Genomic DNA, 21,770 nt, shown 5'->3' with positions numbered 1-21,770 from the left:
TAATTTAGTTTCAGTTTGAGTTTATTTTCACCTTAATTGCAACTCCTAATGGAATTTCAGTTTCACGTAACTTGACTCCTTCCGTCCTTCCGTTTTCAAACACACACTCACCATATTTCCCTATCAGCAAATGCATTTTCCACCTCTACTCCAGTTCAGGCAGTTCAGTAAGTGAAGAGTTCTGTAATCCGCTAAATGTGAAATGTACTAATCCTTTCAACCAGCCGACATATGAAATTTGAAATGAGCTTTCCTCCGACTTCAGCACACTACACCCCATCGCGGAGTGTAGTGTTTTTTACGATTTTTACCATCTTTCACTGTGAAAATTCCCATTCGAAGTGACTGTATCAAGCATACGCCCCGTGGCCGAGTGCTGAGACTCAACTCAATTAGGTTACTCGTATATTTATTTACCTATAAGTTTTGCGATGCTTTTACTGTATGCCTTAATGTTCAATGTCAATGTGCACCATTAACTATCAACTATAAACAACCAGAAACCAGTGAATGCCCTAAATTCAAAGCACTCTAAATACTCTCTAATTACCAAAAAGATATCGACAAGAATATCAACTCTATTGGTGTTTTCTGTACTCTTTTTAAAAGGAACCAAAAAGCAGCACCCTGAATTTCTCATCGTTCAAATCAAGCTTCACTTCCAATGTTAATTTCCTGAAGAGAAGGTAAAGACCTTAAAAATGGAAGTGCCCCCTGGAAGAAGGGGGCCCAGTTGAACGAAACTAATTTGAAATTTCATATGTTCTCCGTCTATTTCTCTCTCTCTCTCTCTGTCTCTCTTTCTCCGGCGAATCCATCCCCGGTTTTTCCCCCACCTTCCCCTCAATCACTATGCACCGACAATCTCACAACACCACCGAACCACTAACAGATTCAGCTCGGGAGACTTGTCTTCCGAGGTCGACGATGTCGACCCCAATAGCCTGCCGCCGGCGGCCCGACCCATCCAGGATCAGCCGACCAAGCCGCCGTCCGTTGGCGGTGGTGGTGGCGGAAGCGGTCCGCCAAACATGCCGCCTCCGCCGGCACCGGGCCAGCCAGCCGGCGCCGCTCCGGAGCTCTCGCTGAGCTTTGGCGCCGGCAAGGCTCCGCCCACCACCGCCGCCCCCGGGCCACCGCGGGGCGTGAGTGCGCCAACCAGCCCGGCCAAGTCCAGGGAAAGCCTGCTCCAGCGGGTGCAGAGCCTGACAGGCGCCGCCCGGGATCAGGGAGCTTCCATCTTAGGTACGGCTTCAGTCACACCGCGCCCTACACTCAGAGAAACAAAGTCATCCAGACATGTCGCATAAGATCTTCATAAACCAGAGTAATTTTCAGTAGATTGTAGTTTTCCAACTAAAATCGATTCCTTTCAGAGAACATTATCAGAAAATACTCTATTTTTGTTCCATAAATTAATAATTTAATTGAAAATGGAATTTTCTTTCAGGATTTATTATGACTTAGTAGCTATAAGATTTTAAGTTTTGAGTAACAAGGCAGAGTTTTTCTAAGGAAAATCTAAAATATTTCTTTAATGTTAAGTAGTCGGCTGTGACTTGATTTTCTGAGTGTAGGGACCTTTTGTTTTTCGGACGTGGTCTGCAATGTATCCCCTAATCTGTTCCACAACAGGAGCTGCGGTGCAGAGCGCCACCCAACGGGCGCCGACCTTCAACAAGGACAAGTACTTTACGCTCCTCGTTCTGGATGACCAGAACACGGACTGGTCCAAGTACTTCCGCGGCCGCCGGCTGCACGGTGACTTCGACATCCGCGTGGAGCAGGCCGAGTTCAGGGTGAGTAGCGGCCATTGCAAGGATCCTGCACAGACAATAATCGGGCTAATTACTGGTCCCTCTGCAGGACATTACGGTGGTGTCCAGCGCCGACACCGGACCGGTTGTCACCATGGCGGCCTATCGCAGTGGAACCCGGGTGAGTTATATAATGCACTCAGAAAAATTATTCAGTTTTGTGTGGCTTAAGTATTTCTTTAAAAGGATTTTTTTGTGTCTCAGCACAACAACCTATATTCATCGGTAGATCCCTTTTCCAAACAAAGTTGAATCTTTCTGAATTTATTTCCAAGTGTCTCTGTGTTTGCCTTTAATTAGTGCCATTGGTCGTAGTTCCGACCCAAGTATCTGTCCGGCTTTTATTATACCGAAGCACTCTAAAGCGTAATAGAGGCATTGGGAGTGACTGGCCAAGGCGAGGAACAATCCAATGTCCTGGGAACTCTTAAGAGCTGCCATTTGTCCGTGCCCCGTATTCTATATTCAGTATGTACGTAGCTCTGAGTCGGACACTCTGACACTCCGCCGCTCTATTTCCACTTGTTTATTTCCAGTCGTTTGTTCAATTTACGGGGCTGCTGTTGCAGTTTCGTGTGTCAGTGGCTGTAAAGGACACTTGTAGCTCAGCAAAAATAAAACAAATTTTATAGCTCGACAGAAAGCTAAATATGACACACTTGTTTCTGTCAAGGTAATGACTTTAAATTTTTATGAGAGATAAGAGTATTATGTTCTGTCATATCTAATGCATAAATATATTAAATAATGGCAGAAAACTAGTCGTATATAAAACATCTAATGAGAGAAAGCTTAATAAAGCCATACATTGTACAAGAATATATTAAGATCGCATGTTGAAGAACCGTAGCATACTTATAGGAGGCAGCTTACAGTTTTAGAGTAACTGCAAAGTAGCTTACCAGCTACTGCAAAGTAGCTGGCTTGATTTATTAAGATTTTTAATAATATTTAATCTTAAAACCCCCCCAAAGTTCAAACCCAAGTACTCTTTTTAGAAATCGTATATTTTCGCACTAAAAAACTACATGAAAATGCTTTGCGAGAGTTAAGCATTCTTAAATCTAGAGAACCCTTTCGTCCTTAACATTTCTTCTTCTCAACGCACAATACAGGTGGCGCGCTCCTTCCGGCCGGACTTTGTGTTGATTCGCCAGCCTCCGCGCGATGGATCCAGCGACTTCCGCTCCACAATCCTGGGCCTGAAGTACGGCGGAGTGCCCAGCATCAACTCGCTGCACTCAATCTACCAGTTCCAGGTAAGGCTCCGATCCATCCCAACTTGCAGATGTTTCTCATATATATATTTCTTCTCTTCTCTTGTTAAGGACAAACCCTGGGTATTCTCGCACCTGTTGCAGCTGCAACGCCGCCTGGGACGCGACGGCTTTCCACTGATCGAGCAGACCTTCTTCCCCAATCCACGGGATCTGGTAAGCTCCACGTTAAGAATTAAGGTCTAGGCACTAATTAAGTAGCTGCTCGAGCCGGTTACATTTTCGTCAAAAAGCATCAATTAATAAATAACACATTAGCATAACGTACGTATTAAAGCTCTAGATACAGATAGAGAAACGATAGCATATAACAAGGGAGGGAGGGATTCGGGGGAGTATCCCCGACACGACCCTCCGTTTACGGCTCGCTCATGCACTTTCTGTAGAGCTGCGTGCGCCGCCAGCGGCAGCGGGAGATGCTACCGTTCGCGGTCTGCACCACGTGGGGCATGCAGGCACTGTAGTTCGTCTCGCACCTTCCGAAGGGCGACCATTGGCACGAGTCCGCGTAGTGGCGGCGGTTCAGGCAGTTGTTTTTGAAGCAGGGCTTGGCCTGAAAGGGTTGAATATTAAGGATTTTCTTACGATATCATCAAAGTTGAAAGCCTACCTCGCAACTACAGCTCTTGGCGTAGCCACCGCTGAAGCCGTGGCGCTCCGTGATGGTCATCTTGGTGTACTCCTTGTAGTAGTGGCACACGTTCAGGGCCGGCATGCGTCCCGCCACTATATACACCCTGCCGATGTCCAGGCTTATGCCGCACATGCCGTCATCCCGGGGCGTGGCCAGTCGGCCATCTCGCAGCATTCGCCGGGCCTCAGGAGTCGCCTTTAATAATCATAGCTCGTTAAAAGAAATCTCTAAAGAATTTAAAAGAAATTCCAGCTCACCTTGTAGGTCCTCTTGATGTGTACTTTGTATGTGGTCTTGCCCGGTTCGATGGTGTTTGATTTGCGCAGAACTCGCAGTTGCACAACTGTTGGCGAAATATGGCAGCGATTTATTTATTGGATTCCCCGGAGTCTGAACCTCATAACCCAGTATTACTCACCGTAGTCTGCCTGGCAGAAGTGCGTTTGTGGGTGGGAGGGCATGCAGGAGCAGGCGTCAGCCGGGCGCCCGTACAGAGCCAGGATGGTGGCCAGGACGAGCGTCCATAAACCCAAATGCTTTCTAAAATCCATGGCTGTGCTCTCTGTAGGAGCAGATAAAATGGCCTTTCTGGAGTCACTGAAGTAAGAGAGGATGCGCGGGAAAGTGAGATTACTTTTTTTACGGCAACGACAATGATTTAATGGGAAAACTCGTATAATGGGCTATCACGGCGGACTGAAGGTCACTGAAAGTTTAATTATCTCTGTCGTACTTATGTCATTCCCGCAGCGGGTTATCAGTGGAGGACAGCAGAAGGCAGGCAGGCAGGAGCCGTCAGACAGCAGCCTTCCTTCAATCCAGCCATCAATCCTCTGCTCCATTATGCATTTAATATATTACACATACGCCCTGTGTGACGGCAATTAATCCCGCCTGCTGTCACAAACACGCATACCCAAGTCGGGCTCGTCATTATCGCACTCTTTCTTGTGCCATAAATTGAGGACTTTTCTGCGCCTTCAACGAAATGTTTTCCCATTCGGCAGTCAATTTGGAATGCATAAATCTAGAAAAGTAGTTCAATTGCCGGAGCGCTTCAATTGAAAATTGTTTATGGGGGAAATTCATAGAAAAACTTGAGACGCGCACAAATCGAAATCGAAATCCATTACAGAACGGCCGCCGTACCCCCACACACGTTGCTATATTTTAACGCAGAAATATTGTATAATATGGAGCGTGGCCCGGCCGGGGCCGGCAATCAGCTTCGAACTGCACTGGCTCATCGAACTGATCGGCGCAGATAGGCGGCCCGAGTCCATATACATATACTTGTACGTCTACGGCTATCTATCCGTCCATCCTCCCCCTGAGAGTCCCAGTTCCCGCTCCGTCGGCTCGCCAGCAACCCGGCAGCAATGTGGCAATTAAATCGAAATAAAATTGAATTAAAAGCATTTTGCGGAAAAGCCACTATAGAAGCATACGCACACAGAGGCGTGGGTTGTGGGGGCAAGACTGCATGTGCTGATGGGGAAGCAGGGGCAGGGCTATTGATTGAATGCAGCAAGCAAGCAGGAGTAATGCATCAAACTATTTATTAAGTGGCAGCCCAAGTGGCGGCCAGACGAGCAGGCGCGCTGACTAATGGGATAAACTGGAGCACACACTGCGAGAAATTCGGTAATGGCGGGTAATTAGCCTCTATCGTGGACCAGACTCAATAGCAGGCTTTTGGAGCACATTTCCCCTCAGTGAAGACAAATATAGACACCCAAGCACAGTGTTGGTGTCGTAATGTCATGAGAATTTGTGCGGCGCTGAAGGAAAGCTCCCTTCATGTTTGCACGGCTTTTCTTTTCCTGACGGCTGTGACACTTTGCCCGGCAATTAACGGCTCGGATTTGTTTAACAAACAGGCCGACAACAACTAGCACCGGCACAGAAAAAAAAACTAAAGAAACAACAAACAAACAAGCTAGGCAACAAAAAGTGGCACACAGATCGAAAACGTCATCGGCGTTTCGCAGATAAATCAACTCGAGAGCAAGAAAAGCGTTTCAGAGGCGATGAAAATTCGCACGATTCGGTGCACGGTGCCTGGCCTGGTGGCTGGTGCCTGTTGCCTGGTGCACAGTCCCCCGTCAGGGCCTATTCGTATATCCATTTAGATATATGCACCCGTGGCTGAATGCACAATTAGCGTGGCCATATATCAAGGCATAGTTTAGAGCCGGCCGGAGCGACTTTTTCGGGGGAGCTCGCTCCCCGTGTTTGTTGACAAGCTTAACACATGTCAATTATTTGTTATATATTATGGCACACGGCGGCCAGTGGCAGAGTGCCGTTCGTGCGGCATTTGACGTCACTTCACGCCTCGGCCAATTGACACAGTTGCCAGTCCTCCTCCCCGGCTCTTGGGCCTCCATGTGTGTCGTCATCATCATGTCATCGATGCTGACATTTGACACTGGGCCACTCACTGGCTGATCAGTCGCTCGGTTTCATTTTTCAGCCAATTATGCGGGCCACCACCAGTCGCATCAACAAGTAAACAATTTCGAAAGATATTAAGTCAAATATCGGCTCGAGACTCGAGTTCAATTAGCATTGATTTCCACTTAGCCCTTCGGCCACTTAAGTTTGTTAAAAAAGGCTGTTACGAGCCCTGATAGAATGTGGTATACTCTATAGACGAAAGATATCACATGTGTCATGTAAAAATATAGACTAGTGACTGCACCTTCTGAGTCAGAACTTCTGACATAGGATCTGAGTGCTTACAAGACTAGTCAAGTAAGCAAATAATGCAATAAAAGTGAATACCCCAAATAAACAAATTTAAGCTATACCCTTGCATTCCAATTCCAGTGACAATGTCCGCCGCTTACAATTTGTGGGCCTGAAACGCGGCTACTGCTCCGTGAAATTTAAATCGCTTCCAAGAGCATCAACAATTTAAAACGATGCAAATTTTATGATTAACACTTTGGGCTGAAAAGCAGAAAGCCGGACAGACCAAGCCGAAAAGAGAGAGATTACCCAGGTGAATTGAAAGGGACTTCCTAGGGTCAGACATCAAAAAAGGCCACAAAGCCCGCAGTTGAAAAGCGGCCAGAGCGGATGAGCTGGGGATTCTTGGGCTTTTGGCAAAGCCGCATAATTAACGCGATTTTGGTTACTGTTTTTTCAGAGTTTTCCCAAAGCGAGTAGCAAATCTGGAAATGGCCACAGCCAGCTACCCGCTAGAAGCAATGAGTTTGGTTTTGGTTTACGAGCACTTAATCGGGCCATTAATATCGGCCTAATGTGGGGTAATATGTGAAGTCCCACTTCAGCTCAACAATAGGGCGAATGCATCGCCATAAAACCGTATTTATAGCTCTCGGATCGGCGCACTCTCCAATTTACGAGGTTTGATATTTTGCGCCTTCAACAGAGCCCTAAAGCCATTTCCAGTCGGCTTGGATCGCTTTTCTGGGGATCAGTTTCCAGTGAGCCGAGCTAGCAATTGTCTACTTAGTGATTTATGATATCATCAGAAAGGATTTTTAGGTCATCTCTTATCTGATTTCGCTGAGATAAGACAACTTGCAAAAGTGTCTTGAGAAAATATCTAAAATTCCACTAGTAATCGCTGAAACTCAAAATATGTAAAGCATTTTCGAGTGCTTTATGGTTTTTAGCGGTCATTTACTTTTCGATATTGTGCTTTGTGGCACTTCGTTTCTGATATTGTTTGCTTTAGTTTGCTGATTGACTTTCTAAACAGTCGGGATGGGGGCTCGCTGGGGAACCTAAACTGCGCAGTTTTGCATTGGAATTTTCGAACTGGCGACCGATATTACAACGAGATGATGTCACTTTTTGCACAACCTATCAGTAGAGTCTCCGATAACAAACAACAAACAAACTGTCTAGTCTGCCCGGCAGCTGGGAAAGGTACCCTGTGCAGGCACTGCATTTTCGCCAATTTTCATAACGATGCTGGCCAACTTTCTTTGGCCGGCGGCATCCGCTGACTTTGTCGGCACAGGCACAGGTCTTGCAACAATGAAGCAAAATTAAAGGGGAAATATCAAAGTCACGATCTATGGGGAGTCACAGGTCCATACAGAGCCACCATCAGGGGAACAAAGGAGGCCGGCGCTGACTATTTTGATTAATGCCGCTTGATCTCTGACCGGACAAAGATTTAAAATGTCCGAGGTGCCCCGGTACCAGAGATAAGATCCATCTATTGGCCCTTACACGGCACTAGACGACACCTTACACCCGAGAGTGCTTCGCAATCCGAGATCTGAGCTGATAAGAAGCTGGTGGAAGTCTAGAAGCTGGTGGCTGCTAATTGAGTCGCCACGAGATGACAGCTCCACTCAGGTGTGTCGAAACCCAGACCCGGCCCGGGCCCAACTATGCCCGGAATGTTTATTGCCTTTTATGCATCATTAATTCATGCACAAGTATGCCAGCCGTCGATGGCAGTCGCACAGTACGTACGATGGCATCATTGCGCCCAAAATAAGTCTCTCCTCAGTGCAGTCAGGGTCGTCTCAGGCGAAGGGGTCTTCGTCCTCGGCTGAAAAACAAACAGAATCTGCCAAATACCGAAACAGTTTCTGCCCAAATTCGTCATCTCGGTGGTTTCTCTTTGGAGCAAAATCAAAAAGCGAAACAGTCACAGTTCCGATTTTTGACACAAGTCTTGCAAGAAAATAAACAAAAACGTCATTCAGGACTCAATTAAAAAGGCTAATGTTTCGAGAGGGTAAACAAATTCCTATATGGGGGTCTCAGATTGCATTGGCAGGTCATAAAAATATAAATTTTTAATGAGCAGAAACCAAGGATGGCACTTAAAGAAATCCAACTAAACAAAGTTTGAAATCATGCTATACAAGTCTATATAAATATATGATTCACAGTTTTCTTAGAACTTATAGGCCATATTGTGCGAATTATTCGTAAAATAATATAAACTGTTTCTGTTGCCAAAATCCACAAAATGAAGCCTTTTTTTTCAAGTGCTTGAGGGCATAAAAGTCCGCAAAGTAAACATTTGTGTGTTTGCCTTTATGCAGCAAATAATAATTGCGACTCATAACGAATGCAGTCCAAACCCGACCCCGAGCACAATGGACTCCAGTGTGGGCTCACGTTTCATTATCAAATTGCTGCATTAGCATAAAAATCAATAAGTCAAACCGGCTGACAGCTCAATTAAATATTAAAGCCGACTTTTCGACGAGCAGGCTGATTTGTGATTTGTGTGTGCCTTCAGAATTTGAAACCTTGGCGGGTCTGGTTAGGAGAAATTAATGAAGGGACAAGACGGCCTCACACCGCCAAAGTCGTCTGACAGACTCCGGGACTCAAAAGGCCAAAATCATCGCCGATAAATTGCCGGCTGACTTGTGAAATTTACGCAACAACCTCAGGAGTGGGGGCAGAATTATTAATGGAGGGAACGCCAAGCTCTTTGTCGCGGCTCGTGCATTTCTTCTTAATTGTACAATAATATTTAATTGCAATATTTGCCCAGCGACGTTATTAATGGCGAACATGAGTGTTTCGGGAGGATAAGCCAAAAGTGGCCGAAAGCGGGCAGTGTGTGGTGGGTGTGTCGGCAAAAGCCAGGCAAGTGTGAACGAATAAACAATCTCTGGATCTGTACCGGCACCCGAATATGGCAAGAGTCTGCCAGACTTTTTTGGAGCTCATATCTTTAAAGCCGCGACAAATAAGGCGAATTGAACGATGTGCCAGGGAACAGTCGACTGGCTTGACAATATTATTCGAAATGTGAATCGATTGGCGAAGTCATAGTGGAGCATTACATTCTCGGAATGGCTGAAATAGGCTGAGTAGGTAACCGGGTTGCCTTTTTACACAACCGGCTGGCCAGAGTCTGCCTGCTGTTGCGGTTGAGGTGGTTTCGGAGGCGCCATATGGTGATCGAAGCCGGGTAGACCCAACCTGGCAACACAACAAAATAAGGTTGGGAAAATCAACAATAGCTCCTCATTATCTGCCTGTCACGATGCAAAATGGGTTACTCAAACAGATTTCTTTCGGGTCAGTTCCCGGTGGAATTTAAAAAAGGCAAACGCCAATTGCTAATAAAGTAAAGTCAAAATGCAAAATGCGGCAAGTGCCTGGAAGCACGTTTAAGATCTGCCAATCCACAACAAAGCCAATAAGCCAAAGTCAAATGAAGGAAAAATGATTATGAGCAGTGGGGCGACGTCGGTGTCGTGTCCATGTCCATGTCCGTGTCAGGAGAAAAGACAATGGCACCGACATGTGGGAAAATGGAAAAGCACTTGAAGTGCATTTTCACCCCGTTCGCCCCCAGGGGAGGAGATCTTCCTATAAACTTTATGGCTTGTTTGTGGCCGGACCCGAATTTTTTGATGGCCCCAGCATATTTTTAGACATCAAATGGCCAATGCCAAAACACAAAACACACATGACGTATACGTGATGTGGAAAAACCAGCGCTTTCCTTGACATCCAGCCGACTTTTATTTAGATCGGTGTATAGGAGGAGGTGTATAGCCGATCGGACGACATTGCACAACAAACACACAGCGTGTATATTTTTAATGGCTGCAGTTTGTTTACAAATTGGCGACATTAAAAACTATTAAGGCGAACTGAGCTGGGCAGCGGCGCGGAGGACAGATAAAAAATAAAAACAAATTATAAATAAACGCAAATAAATAGACGGGAGTGCAGCTGTGTGCGTGCCGTGGATGGAAAACTGTGTCGCCGTGTCAGCGCCGCGCGATTTAAATAGCCCGAAAAACGCGCGTTTTGCATGCCTTTCTGAGGCTTTTGAGTTCCAAATGCAAATCCCAACTTTGCATTCCATGTGGGTTCGGGGGGCTATTTTACCTTGGTTAACACTTGAACCCGAAATCGGTGTTCCGCAAACAGTGGAATCGCGGAAATCTTCAGGAATGTATTTTCACTGGCAAATCGCAAGGCACTCGCACTGGATCTCACATATACTTTTCAGCCCGGGGCCGCGCGTTTCCTCCGTCCGTGGCGACTTTTGTATCTTCGCGTGCCGTTCTGCACTGAATCGCCAAGTCGAGCGATCCGTCGGTTTTCTTAAACGAAGCCGAATCGCCTCCCAAACTCACTCAAGTCGTTCGGCTCGGGAAAGCAGGCCCGTTCTCCCGATCGTCAGAGCGTCTCGGGCCCCCAAATCTTTGAGTAAATTCTCCAGCTCTCGAGTGGAAAGCTCTCAGTGCAGCTAGCTATCGAGTAGATTGCATTATTTTACCTTGGCAGCTTTATTAATTGCGTGCAGGGGTCTTGTTTATGCTCTCGGGCTGTGGAATAAATATGGGATATAGCCAGCATAGCCAGCCATACGAATCCACATCCACCGGGTACTTGGCGCCGCAGCAGAGGAGATCGCAGAGAGGCAGCGTTGCATCGCCACACGAAACCGCACAGAAAATAGCGCATCTGTCAGGCCGCAAATCAACTAATAACCCGGCTATTCATATACGTACTATGTACCTATTCATTTGTTAGTGGCTATGGCGATCCACTTCCACTTCCTATCTCTGGCCATGTGGCGCACACACGTGCTGCAACTGCTGCTGGTGCTGCTCTGGTCATGCTTCATGCTTCATAGTTCATGCTCCACCTACAGCACGTTGCCATAATCTGCATACCGACCAGCTAACGCCACCGCACCGTGGATGCACTTGGGGAAAATATTTCAACTTGGTAGTTGGTACTCCCCTTCATGTGATCGAATATGGGATCTAAGATAACCCTTTAATATTAAAATATTCACCGTTTAGTGTATTTATGCCTTCTCTTGTAAACTTGTAAATTAATGTAATATTTGACTAGCTCATTTTCGTGGAAGTTTTCCTTCAGTGTACACTGATATGGCCACTCAAGCAAGTCACCCCCCCGCAACACTGGTCCCCCTTGAGGGCGTTGCGGATGCGTCACAGTGCATATTTTAGGGCCGCTGATATAACCATGTATCGAGAAGATACACATTTCCGAAGAGTGGAGAGTGGCGGTGGGAGGTCGAATCAGACGACCGCCACTCGGGCGGAAAACGTAGCATCTTCCAAGAACTCCCGCCTAGTGGGGGTGTGACGTCGACGATAATGATCGCATATCTGCACATATAGACTATATAGTATAGTACCCACATCCATCGCCGATCCATTCATTGAGAAACACTTTCTCGACTGCTCCTCACTCGTCGCGGCACTTGCGACAATTCTTTCAGCTGCGTCATAGTTTGTTGTGGATTTTCATTCTCCGAGCTTTTATTTCATATTTTTTATTTTTATTCATGAGCCAAATTAAGCCCATGTGTTTACTAATGATTTATCAGCTGTTTAAATGGGCCTCGGCCGGGATGATTAACAAGGGTGATCTGCTATCGGTTTACAATGTTTAAATATAATGCCATGAGCAATGCCTAAGAATTATTAATTATTGACAATCACATGTTTGGAGGCGGGCTGGGCCTCACTTATTTAATAAGAATTTGCATACGGAAAGGAATTTTAAATAGGCACACATAGCCTGACTAATCAGTGATTCTGGGAAATCATTCAGCATTTCCACGGTCAGGTTCCTAATCGGAACTCGAGCAATCACAACAGAGGAAACAGAATTTGGCATTTATCCAACGGATTAATAAGCGATGCCCGTGATTTTTGCAGCAAATATGATGAGGGAAAAAGCTAAAAGTGCTTCTCGAGTGCCCTCATCGGCAACACAATAATTTATAGAATCCAAGGCTATCGGAGGGCCAGCTTTTCACTTCCCAATCTTAGGAAATAAAAAAGGGTCAGAAAACCTTAATTTTGTGCTATCCCTATCCTATTGCTAAGTTTTCCCTCAAAAGCCAAAAAGTAAAAATATTCATTCTGTTCTGTTTCAGTTCCAGTTCACCAAGTTCCCTAGCGTTCTGAAGGCTGGACACTGCCACGGCGGAGTGGCCACCGCCCGACTGGAGAACCAGAGCGCCCTGCAAGACGCCGCTGGGCTGGTGAGCGGCGCCGGCAACGATTCCCACTGCTACTGCACAATTGAGCCCTACATCGACGCCAAGTTCAGCGTGCACATCCAGAAGATTGGCAACAACTACAAGGCATTCATGTAAGTGACCGCACCGACCGCAGACGGCCCTGTATTGGCCACAATGCGGATGGCCGAGTGGAGTGGTGGCGTCTCCGACCTTGAGCCCTCGACTGCAACTGTCAGCAGACAAAAGCCGCCGCTTGGCTTTCAATTGGCAATTATTCTGGCTCGGCGGCGGGTTCATTGTTTGCCAACCGAATTGCAACGGGTTCAAAGATCTGCCTACCACTGCCCTCCACCTTCCGCGGTGGATCCCCATTATCTACGCTCTTTTAGCGGCTTAATTTATTGCCCTCCGCTCTGCTCTGCTTTGCTTTTCAACAGGCGCAAATCCATCACCGGCAATTGGAAGACCAATCAGGGCTCCGCCATGCTGGAGCAAATCACCTTAACCGAGAAGTACAAAAGCTGGGTGGATGAGGTAAGTCTTCTCAAGCCTGGACTCTGGATTCCGGGCCACTAAATCAAAGGGGAACCGATTTCAATTAATAAGCCGCCCGTGGCGACTGTTTTATGCAAAAAGAGACAATGAAAACTCGCTTATAAATAAAACTAATTCATTGTGAAGCTTTTTAGATTGGTTTAATGTAGCTAGTGATTTGTCTTTACCCATGAAACCAAGGGAATTCCTGCCCCAAAATCCAGAGCACACATTACCGTTAAGGCCTGAAACTTAAAGCCCCAGCATGGAGACCAGAGCTGCCTTTCTTAGCCCAACTCGGTTCACATTTATCAAATTTGGCCAATCAATATTGCTAAGGAAAATCGCTTTAAATTACGTGCGGCATTTTGGGTGCACAATTTTGATTTCTGCCGCAGGGGCGACAAAGGCAAAGGCCCAGGCTCCAGCTCAGGCCCAGACATAGGCCAGGCTACGGCATTCATAATACTCCACTGACGTCAATCGAGACGGCTGCCCTCCAGCGTCGGCTTTGCTTTAATTAGAGCTCATGAATATGCAAATTCGGCTAAACGGCAAGTACAGTTAAATAGTCAATCGGATTTGGCCGCCAATAAGTTGGCTAGAACGGCAGTTGGCGTAGGAAACAATTTCAGGCAGCCGCCTCATAATGGCCTGATGATGGGAAGGCCTTTTCCGATACATGGGAACTCCATCAGTAGTGGCATTCCGTCAGCTGGGGTTCCTTCGAGTCGCGACTGACTCACCCCGCGTTGGAGGTTGTGGCATATGTGCATTAATTAATTGTTGATTTACTGGCGCAAATATTTCTCATTTATTCGATAAGGTGGCAGCAGTTTTCCTGAACACTGCAGAGCAAGAAATGTCTTAGAAATGTGTGTTTCATTCTTAATGGCAACTAGTCCAGTTCACCTTCCTTCACCGTCCACCTTAGCTTCTTTGGTTGTAGAAACCTCTTCCTGATTAAAGTAAATCATTGCATAACTCAATCAGACTTTGTCTCAGTGCACACGTAAGTGGGTGGGACTTCAACGTCGACGACGTCAGCGCTTTTCTAGGCAAGTCCGAATCAGCCTCCATATCAACATCGGCATTAGCGTTAGCGTTAGCTTGAGCTTTAATCAAAACAAACTGTGTAATTAAAACCGGCACTGCGACTGGCGGAAGCCCACACAGAAATGTTTGATTGCGAATCAGACTCCTCCCCTCAGCCCTCTGCCGCCTTGGGAATGCGCTTGAATCAAAAACACATTTTGGGGTCATGACTCAATCGCAGTTCTAATCGCCGCCATCCGGGAAATTTTTCAGATATCGGAGCTCTTTGGCGGCATGGAAGTATGCGGCCTGTCCGTGGTGGTGGCCAAGGATGGGCGCGAGTACATCATCAGCGCCTGCGACAGCACCTTCGCCCTGATCGGTGACACCCAGGAGGAGGATCGCCGCCAGATCGCTGACTTGGTCTCGGGACGGATGCAGGTAAGCAGGGATTCGAGCAACCCATAAGACCTTCAAGATCTATATATGTCCTTCATACACTTTTCAGAACGTTTGCCGTCCCAGCATGGCTCAGACCGGACCCGGCAAGCTGCCCTCCCGCTCTTCGGTGTCTTCGCGCGCCGAGAGCCCCACTGACGAGAGCATTGCCCCCACTCCGCCTCTTCCGGCCGGCCCTCGCCCGGCACCCATGGGCGGCCCGCCGCCGATTCCCGAGCGCACCTCCCCAGCCGTGGGCTCCATCGGACGGCTTAGCAGCCGCAGCAGCATCTCGGAACTGCCGGAGGAGCCTTCCTCCTCGGGCCCCAGCACTGTGGGCGGTGTGCGCCGCGACTCTCAGACCTCGCAGGCCTCGAGCATCTCCTCGGCCTCGCGGGTGGGCCAGAGGCCGCCCCAGAGCCAGACCTCGGTCGTAGAGGATGCCGAGGACACCATGAAGAACCTGAGGAAGACCTTCGCAGGCATATTCGGGGACATGTAGGAAATCGCTAACAAGAAGCGCGGCAGGACGGCGAGCGAGACGAGCAGCGGCCCGGGCAGTGTACCCGGAAGCGCCGGACCGGGGACTGGGGGATTTAGTGGCTCCTTCCTCGGTAAGCAGTTCTCGTTCGCCAGCAAGACAGGCGCAGGTGCGGGCGAGGGGGTAATATCTACCCAGCCGACCCGTCCCAGCGAAGAACCACCTGCCGTGCCCGGAGAGGCTCCGCCGGGCAGCAGCGTTTCGGATAGCGGTTTAAAAAACACGGATACGGACAGAGCCGGCTACCAGCCAGTGACCAACTTTGAACCCCAGGAGAGGGTCAACCCGTTCGACAAGGACCCGCACAAGTCGCAGAGTGCGGCCAGCATCAACACCACCACCTCGTCATCCTCATCGATGTCATCCTCGTCTATCTCGTCGAGAGTCAATCGGAACGGTAATGCGATGAAGTCACCGCCACCCCCGACAGGACCTCCGCCGCCGCCTCCTACCCATAGCGGTGGCTACAGGAACAGCTTCAGCAGCTCCCTGAGCAAGGACAAGACCAGCTACGGCAACTACGGGAGCAACACCTCGGTGGAAACCATCACCAGGATGGACACCACCAACACAGGCGCCCCAACGATCACAGAGGCCAACGGGGTGACAGCCATAACCAACATCAGCAATAGCGGCGTGGGATCGGGAACCGGACCAGGATCAGTGGGAGAGACTGCTCCGGCCATTGGAACCATCACCACATCGGTGACCACCAACGACTGGCGGTCGGCCATCGGAATGCGATCGGCCAGCGTTTACAGCGCCCCGGCAGCAGTGACCACGACTGGAGCCCTGCCCGGAGACACCTCCGGGTACGACTCGAACTCCATAGCCTCCCAGGGCGCAGGATACAACAACCCCAGCGACCTGCCGTCGTACACACGGCCCTCGTACTCCCGCTCCGAGAGCAATGGTAATTATTTAGCCGTCGGCGTCCTCCTCGTCAGCCTGACGCTCCGAAAGACCTGAGCGCTCCACCTCCATCTACCAAATATATATATATCATGCCATTTAATCTCATATATCGTACTAATCAGCTACACCCCATTAATACGTACTTATACGAGTGTAAGAAGATCGATTTTAGCCTAGCAACCTAGCCAACCTAGCCAAGTAGGCAGCCGTGTCAAAAAGCCGCGTTAGCCAAATTAGTTCCCTAGCCAATAACGTTTTCCTTTTCCAACTCAAGCCAAGCTCAAAGAGTAAGCCAAATATTACGTATACGACAAGTCAGCCGCTCGAGTGTTTGTAAGTCTCCTTGAAAAAACCAACCAATCGCTTGCCTGCACACACTCCACCCAACAGACAGTACAGACAGTTCAGTACAGCTACAGCTACAGTACACACTCGCTAGAGTGCACCGCCACCTGAGTTTAGTTCTGGCTTCTGGGCACGCAACGATAACCAAAGGAAAACGAATGATACCCCATGATACCCTACATAGTACATTCACACCACAAGAGTAACAACAGCTTTTAGATCAACAAAATTCGTTAGTCATATAAGTGCAACCCTTTAATTTCTAGTCTGTGTGTGTGTAAGCGTAACCCGGAATAAAATGCAGAGTTATCAAAATACGAGCCTCGGAAAACCCCTATCGAACAGCTCTCCGATCCTAGCATTTCAAAATTATCCATTATCATCCACTCATGGAGAAAGCCTGTTTTTGGTAACGCTCATTTTGCTCATTCCTCATCACTCCAGTCGCAATATTAAAATAGACACTTAAACGGTTGAAAGAGGAACCCACCTATAGGAAAGTGTTATAAAGTTTCAATCAGAAATTGGTGTCAAGGGACCTCTTTCAGCCGTCTCTTTCATAAAAACTCCATTGGCCTACGTAGTGCTAACAACAAGTGCTCCTAATCGCACCCACGCCAAATTGATGTGCACCCTTCATAATTTTCTAAATAATAGAGATACTAAAGATCGAACCCATTCGCTTTTTCAGCCTCCAAGCAGTCCGATCTCGACGTCATCTTCGGCGACACCAAGACCACCCCGATCTCCTACGGAAACGGCAAGTACACCCGGGCAGCTGGATCGCTTTCGGACGCTGACATGATCTTCGGGGGACCGCCCTCGAACTACAAGAGCGACCGCTTCGGGGCCGCCAAGAGCATGAGCATGAGCTCCAGCGGAGTGGGCGGATCCGGCAACGGGTCGGGCAGTTACAAGATCTACGACGGCATCCAGAATGCGGCATTCAGCGATTTCAGCGACTCGGGCAGTGTGAGCAGCATGGGTTCGAACAGCAAGCGCTGGAGCAGCCACAACAAGGAGGAGGACGACGAGCTGGACTTGAAGTAGAACCATCAGACCCAACACACACATTGAACTATAAACATTCGCGAGAATCTATCTGTTTTCTGCCTCTGAAGTTTCCTGGTTTCATGGGACTCACTCATTTGAAGCATCAACCTTACGTTACTATCTATGTATTCATCTATCTATGTATCTATCTAAACTCAGACTATACTCATTCTTGCAACTTCAGTTGCCACTCACGAGAAGCGAAAGCAGAAGATGCTATTTAGGACACACTGTAGTACTGTACACTACTAACATATAATTATAACCACCAATGCCACAACAATAATGCAACAGCCCCTATTTGTGTAGAGCCATGTGCGAAATGACTTGACTGGTTTTGCAGCATGACAGAAAATGAAGAATGAATTAAGAAAGAGGACTATTTAATTACCACTCTTGAACATTTTGAACGAAGGTATATATATATATTAAATATATTATTGAGACAGATATTGATATTATATAGCAGCATATATTAAACCAATTGAACGTTGACGTAAAGTATTCATTTTTATGAGAAGAACTTTTAATAAATCGAACTATTAATGAATCTGTTATATACCAACATGAGACACGTATGAAATCCTAAAACTATAAAATAAAAGACAATATAAGCAAAAGTTTAAAGAAGCAAGCGTTTAACACTAATATATATGCGATATTAATGTATTTGGAAATTACTATGAGCAAATGTTACATACCCAACACAGAACACAGCTACTCACACAAATTAAATGTTTACCACAAATATTATGATTATTATTACGTATTAGCGTTAATGTTTGCGGCAGATATGCGGCAGGAAGATATATATTATATGGATGAGGACATGGAGAGGAGAAGGCAGTACCGGGCATTATGACAAGCAATGTTAGTCTAGGAAGAACCATAACGAACCAAACATATTCGAAGACCCTTCGGGGTCTCTATAGGACGGCTTAGTCGGTACAGAAGAGCTGGAGCGGAAAGTTAGATAATTGCATAAACAAATATTTATAATTGTTGCGAGCGACAACAACGAAGTCACATTGAATAACTGAAGATATTATTTAGCAAAATGTTCGTTCTGTTACGCACATGTGAGAGCATTATTTAGAGCAATAGCCAATTTATTGAACGTTATTAGACACGAGATCATTTCCTCTGGGTTGTATTCCTCTTCGATTTTATCCAATAACGGCATGAGGATTTTAAGGATAATTGTTAATTTGTACTATTACTCCCTCGATTTTAGTAGAGTTTTACTTAAAGACAATTTTACAACTACTATACGCAAAACATTCTGTTTTCGGTTAGTCACTTTGTCATCCTATCGTCTATATACAAATATATATATATATGAAATATTGTAATTGTAAGGAATCTCTTTGGCTACAAGTACTTTCGTCAACGTATCATCATCATTTGAACCAACCGGCACATATTCACGCAATGTTTTATAAACATATACACTTATAGCGACAAGTTAGAACGAAAAGTACACAAATATATACAGGCATCACCCCACATACCATATATCTCGACGAAGAACAGTTTACACCCCATAACGATATCATGCATCAAAGTGCTGAAAAAATACTCGTAAATTGAAATTCAAACGAAATACTCAAGCATAAAGCGTATAACTTACACACGACTTCTAATCTGTTACAAAATAAATACCGAAATAAATACTCGTATTATTGTGAAAGTAAAGTAAAGTTGTATGTATTTATATGTTGTCCGTAATTGATTCAGATGGTGGGCCCTCGCCCTTCCCCTTCCCAGCCATAAATCGGCAACCACATATGTGTGAGTGGGTGCACTCTTGCTTATTCCGATGAAACCCAAAGTATCAACAAATGAGCTGACGAATGATTCAAGAGCCACTCAATTGCCTCAATCCACTCTTCCACGCACAATTTCGCGTGCGTTTACCTGCGGAATAGAGTTAGCATTGACATTAGCCAAGTTAGCCTGCTCTAATCCTTCGGCCGGAAAAACGCCGGCTGCCAATTTCAGGCTAATGACACCAGGAAAAACACTCTCGCTCGCGGAAAGCGAATCTCTACCTGCCAAGGCGGAACCCTCGGCGACAGACATAAAAGACGGGCCCCTATCGCAGCACCGAACTAGTCTTCAGTCACGACACCTTTACCACGGACCGTAAACCATGTCACAGCCGTGCTGGAATTATCTAATCTTCCTCGGGACGTGCTTCCTCTGCCTCGTAGGCCTTTCGCAGGCAGCCAGCTACCAGCTGCAGACATACGACGTGGAGGGCAACGCGGGCATCGAAAGTATGACGAACGACACGGAAGGATATCCCCAAGGAGCGGTAACCTATCTGGAGAAGCCATTTTCCTGGTTACGGAACGCCCAGAGTATGTTCGGGAGCCCTGCCGGGCACGTCGTTATACAGGTCGCCAAGGAGCTGATCCACCGGTCGGCTGGAAATAGCCAGGTTCTAAGTCTCAACCTCACCAATCTACTCATCATAGTTCTGCTCAAGGTCCTGATCTTCTCTGCCGGAATGCTGGGCGCTGGACACTGGAGTGGCTATGGATATGGCTACGGCCGCGGCTCCACTGGACGCAGTGACAGCGACTTTGGTCTTGGGCTGCACTCTGGAGATGATTACATGATAACAGGGTTCCTGGCCGCCCAGGGAGCGGGTCGGGACGAGTGTCTCTATGCGGCGAGCTGCGCGTGCCCCACGGCGGCCTACGAATATGCCAAGGCAGGACGTGCTCTTCTAGGAGCCATTGAGGTGTTCGAAGGGTAAGGTTTAGACAGAAAATCAAACCATCTAGTGCTTTATACAACCCATCTTCCCAGGGCTCCTCTGGAAAAACCACGGTACAATGACCTGATTGTTCTAATGGAGAAAGCCGCCTACGATGGCTTCCGGGGAGTGGCCTGCAACACCACGGAGACTTGCGACGGGCTGCTTTGAAATTCCTAAGTTTTATATCTAGACCCTTCTTGATGGAGTCTCTAAAAGTATAATCCATCCATTGCGCTTTTTGGAGAATTCAGATCAAATACTTTTCCAAAGTGAAGTTCATTTGACTGTTTCGCCTAAAAGTTTGCAATGATCTCATTTCCCACGTTGTACTTTCAGATATTCCATCAAGGGAGCCTTCCTTGAGTAAAACTACTATTTATGTATCTATTAAATGTATATTAAATTAGATTGTAGTACAAACAAATTGCAGCCTAATGATAGTTTTATTCTGCTCGTGGTGTGTACAGTCTCAATGGTTCAGCTGGAAATCAGATTATTTGCTAATATTTATCTACGCTACTCTAATATTGTGTCTACTGCGTCTTTAGGGTGATCAACGTGCTGGTACTGATCCTAGGTGGGATTAGCGCAGGATATTCCTGTCCACACTGACCTGCTCCTTGCCGCCAGTGATGGCCTTCACGAACTCGGGATAGTGCAGCAGACCGTCGTTATTGTCGTCGGCAATCAGCAGAAACTTGTCGATGGCCTCTGAAAACCAGAAATACATCAAGTTAGTGTAATCTTCTGATTGGAATTCCTTGCTTCATACCTATGAAGTGCTCCAGCTCATCTGTGGCGTTCTGCAGATACTCGTCCCTTTCGGTGTTCTTGAAGTAATCGTAGTTGTGATGCATGGCGGACTGAATCATCTCCAGGCCGTCCAAGGCATTGTTGTTATCATTGTCGTGGGCCTGTATAATAAAATAAGATATTAATTTATTCAGATATTACTACTTCAGCTACTTACCTTGAACATGTAGAAGATTTTCTCCTCCTCGGTCATGTCCTCCAGATTCGCCTGCACGCCCATGTCCCGCAGGTCGTCATCGATGCGACTGAAGGTAGTAGGATTTTAAAATTGTTTTGTATATACTACCCCCTGTACTTACTGCTCTTCGTGGGTAAGATGTTGGTCCACCCTCCTCGTCTCCCCCCTAGGGTGGTGCGGTCCCCTCTTCACGGCCAAAGTGCCCTCGAAGTTTTGGCTAAAACTCGCCACGCAGATGATGAAGTTGAGTAGGTTGGACAGATTGCACATTTTGTACATCGGATAGAAAATTTGTTTTTGGCTGAGGAGTAGAGTTCGTGACTTGTTTGGGGGTGTGCGAGCGTGTGTGTGTTAGCCACAACTGTCACCGAGCTGTCAAAGCGGTTCCCCCAGGCGCAGGCGCCGGATTCCCCCGCCACGACTGTCAGAATTCAAACATAGCA

The 21,770-nt window shown here is 47.0% G+C and overlaps 4 protein-coding genes across 4 annotated transcripts; 2 read left to right on the top strand and 2 right to left on the bottom strand.

The window, feature by feature from the left end:
* Window positions 1-997: 997 nt before the first annotated feature.
* Syn (synapsin) lies at window positions 998-19,270 on the top strand. Its single transcript, XM_017235807.3, is given in 10 exon segments — window positions 998-1,245; window positions 1,636-1,799; window positions 1,867-1,938; window positions 2,933-3,076; window positions 3,146-3,250; window positions 12,622-12,839; window positions 13,146-13,242; window positions 14,551-14,718; window positions 14,786-16,169; window positions 17,208-19,270. Coding segments are annotated over 10 exon segments (2,925 nt in total). The 5' UTR covers window positions 998-1,031; the 3' UTR covers window positions 17,567-19,270.
* Timp (Tissue inhibitor of metalloproteases) lies at window positions 2,804-10,785 on the bottom strand. The gene is made up of 5 exons (XM_017235809.3): window positions 10,587-10,785; window positions 4,147-4,325; window positions 3,986-4,071; window positions 3,705-3,923; window positions 2,804-3,647 (listed from the first exon to the last, which is right to left on the bottom strand). Exons 2-5 carry the CDS (start codon window positions 4,277-4,279, stop codon window positions 3,453-3,455), a joined length of 633 nt encoding a protein of 210 aa, XP_017091298.2. The 5' UTR covers window positions 4,280-4,325; window positions 10,587-10,785; the 3' UTR covers window positions 2,804-3,452.
* Window positions 19,271-19,356: 86 nt separating the features above from the next.
* Window positions 19,357-20,760, top strand: LOC108121591 (uncharacterized). The gene is made up of 2 exons (XM_017235808.3): window positions 19,357-20,329; window positions 20,387-20,760. The coding sequence occupies exons 1-2, from the start codon at window positions 19,722-19,724 to the stop codon at window positions 20,502-20,504; spliced, it is 726 nt and encodes a 241-aa protein (XP_017091297.2). The 5' UTR covers window positions 19,357-19,721; the 3' UTR covers window positions 20,505-20,760.
* LOC108121593 (multiple coagulation factor deficiency protein 2 homolog) lies at window positions 20,712-21,703 on the bottom strand. The gene is made up of 4 exons (XM_017235810.3): window positions 21,449-21,703; window positions 21,307-21,394; window positions 21,109-21,250; window positions 20,712-21,047 (listed from the first exon to the last, which is right to left on the bottom strand). The coding sequence occupies exons 1-4, from the start codon at window positions 21,604-21,606 to the stop codon at window positions 20,920-20,922; spliced, it is 516 nt and encodes a 171-aa protein (XP_017091299.2). The 5' UTR covers window positions 21,607-21,703; the 3' UTR covers window positions 20,712-20,919.
* Between the last annotated feature and the right edge of the window lie 67 nt (window positions 21,704-21,770).

This window comes from Drosophila bipectinata, chromosome 3R (assembly GCF_030179905.1).
Source record: "Drosophila bipectinata strain 14024-0381.07 chromosome 3R, DbipHiC1v2, whole genome shotgun sequence".
NCBI lineage: Eukaryota > Metazoa > Arthropoda > Insecta > Diptera > Drosophilidae > Drosophila > Drosophila bipectinata.
The sequence above is the reverse complement of the archived record's forward strand: the minus strand, read 5'-3'. Positions and strand labels throughout refer to the sequence as shown.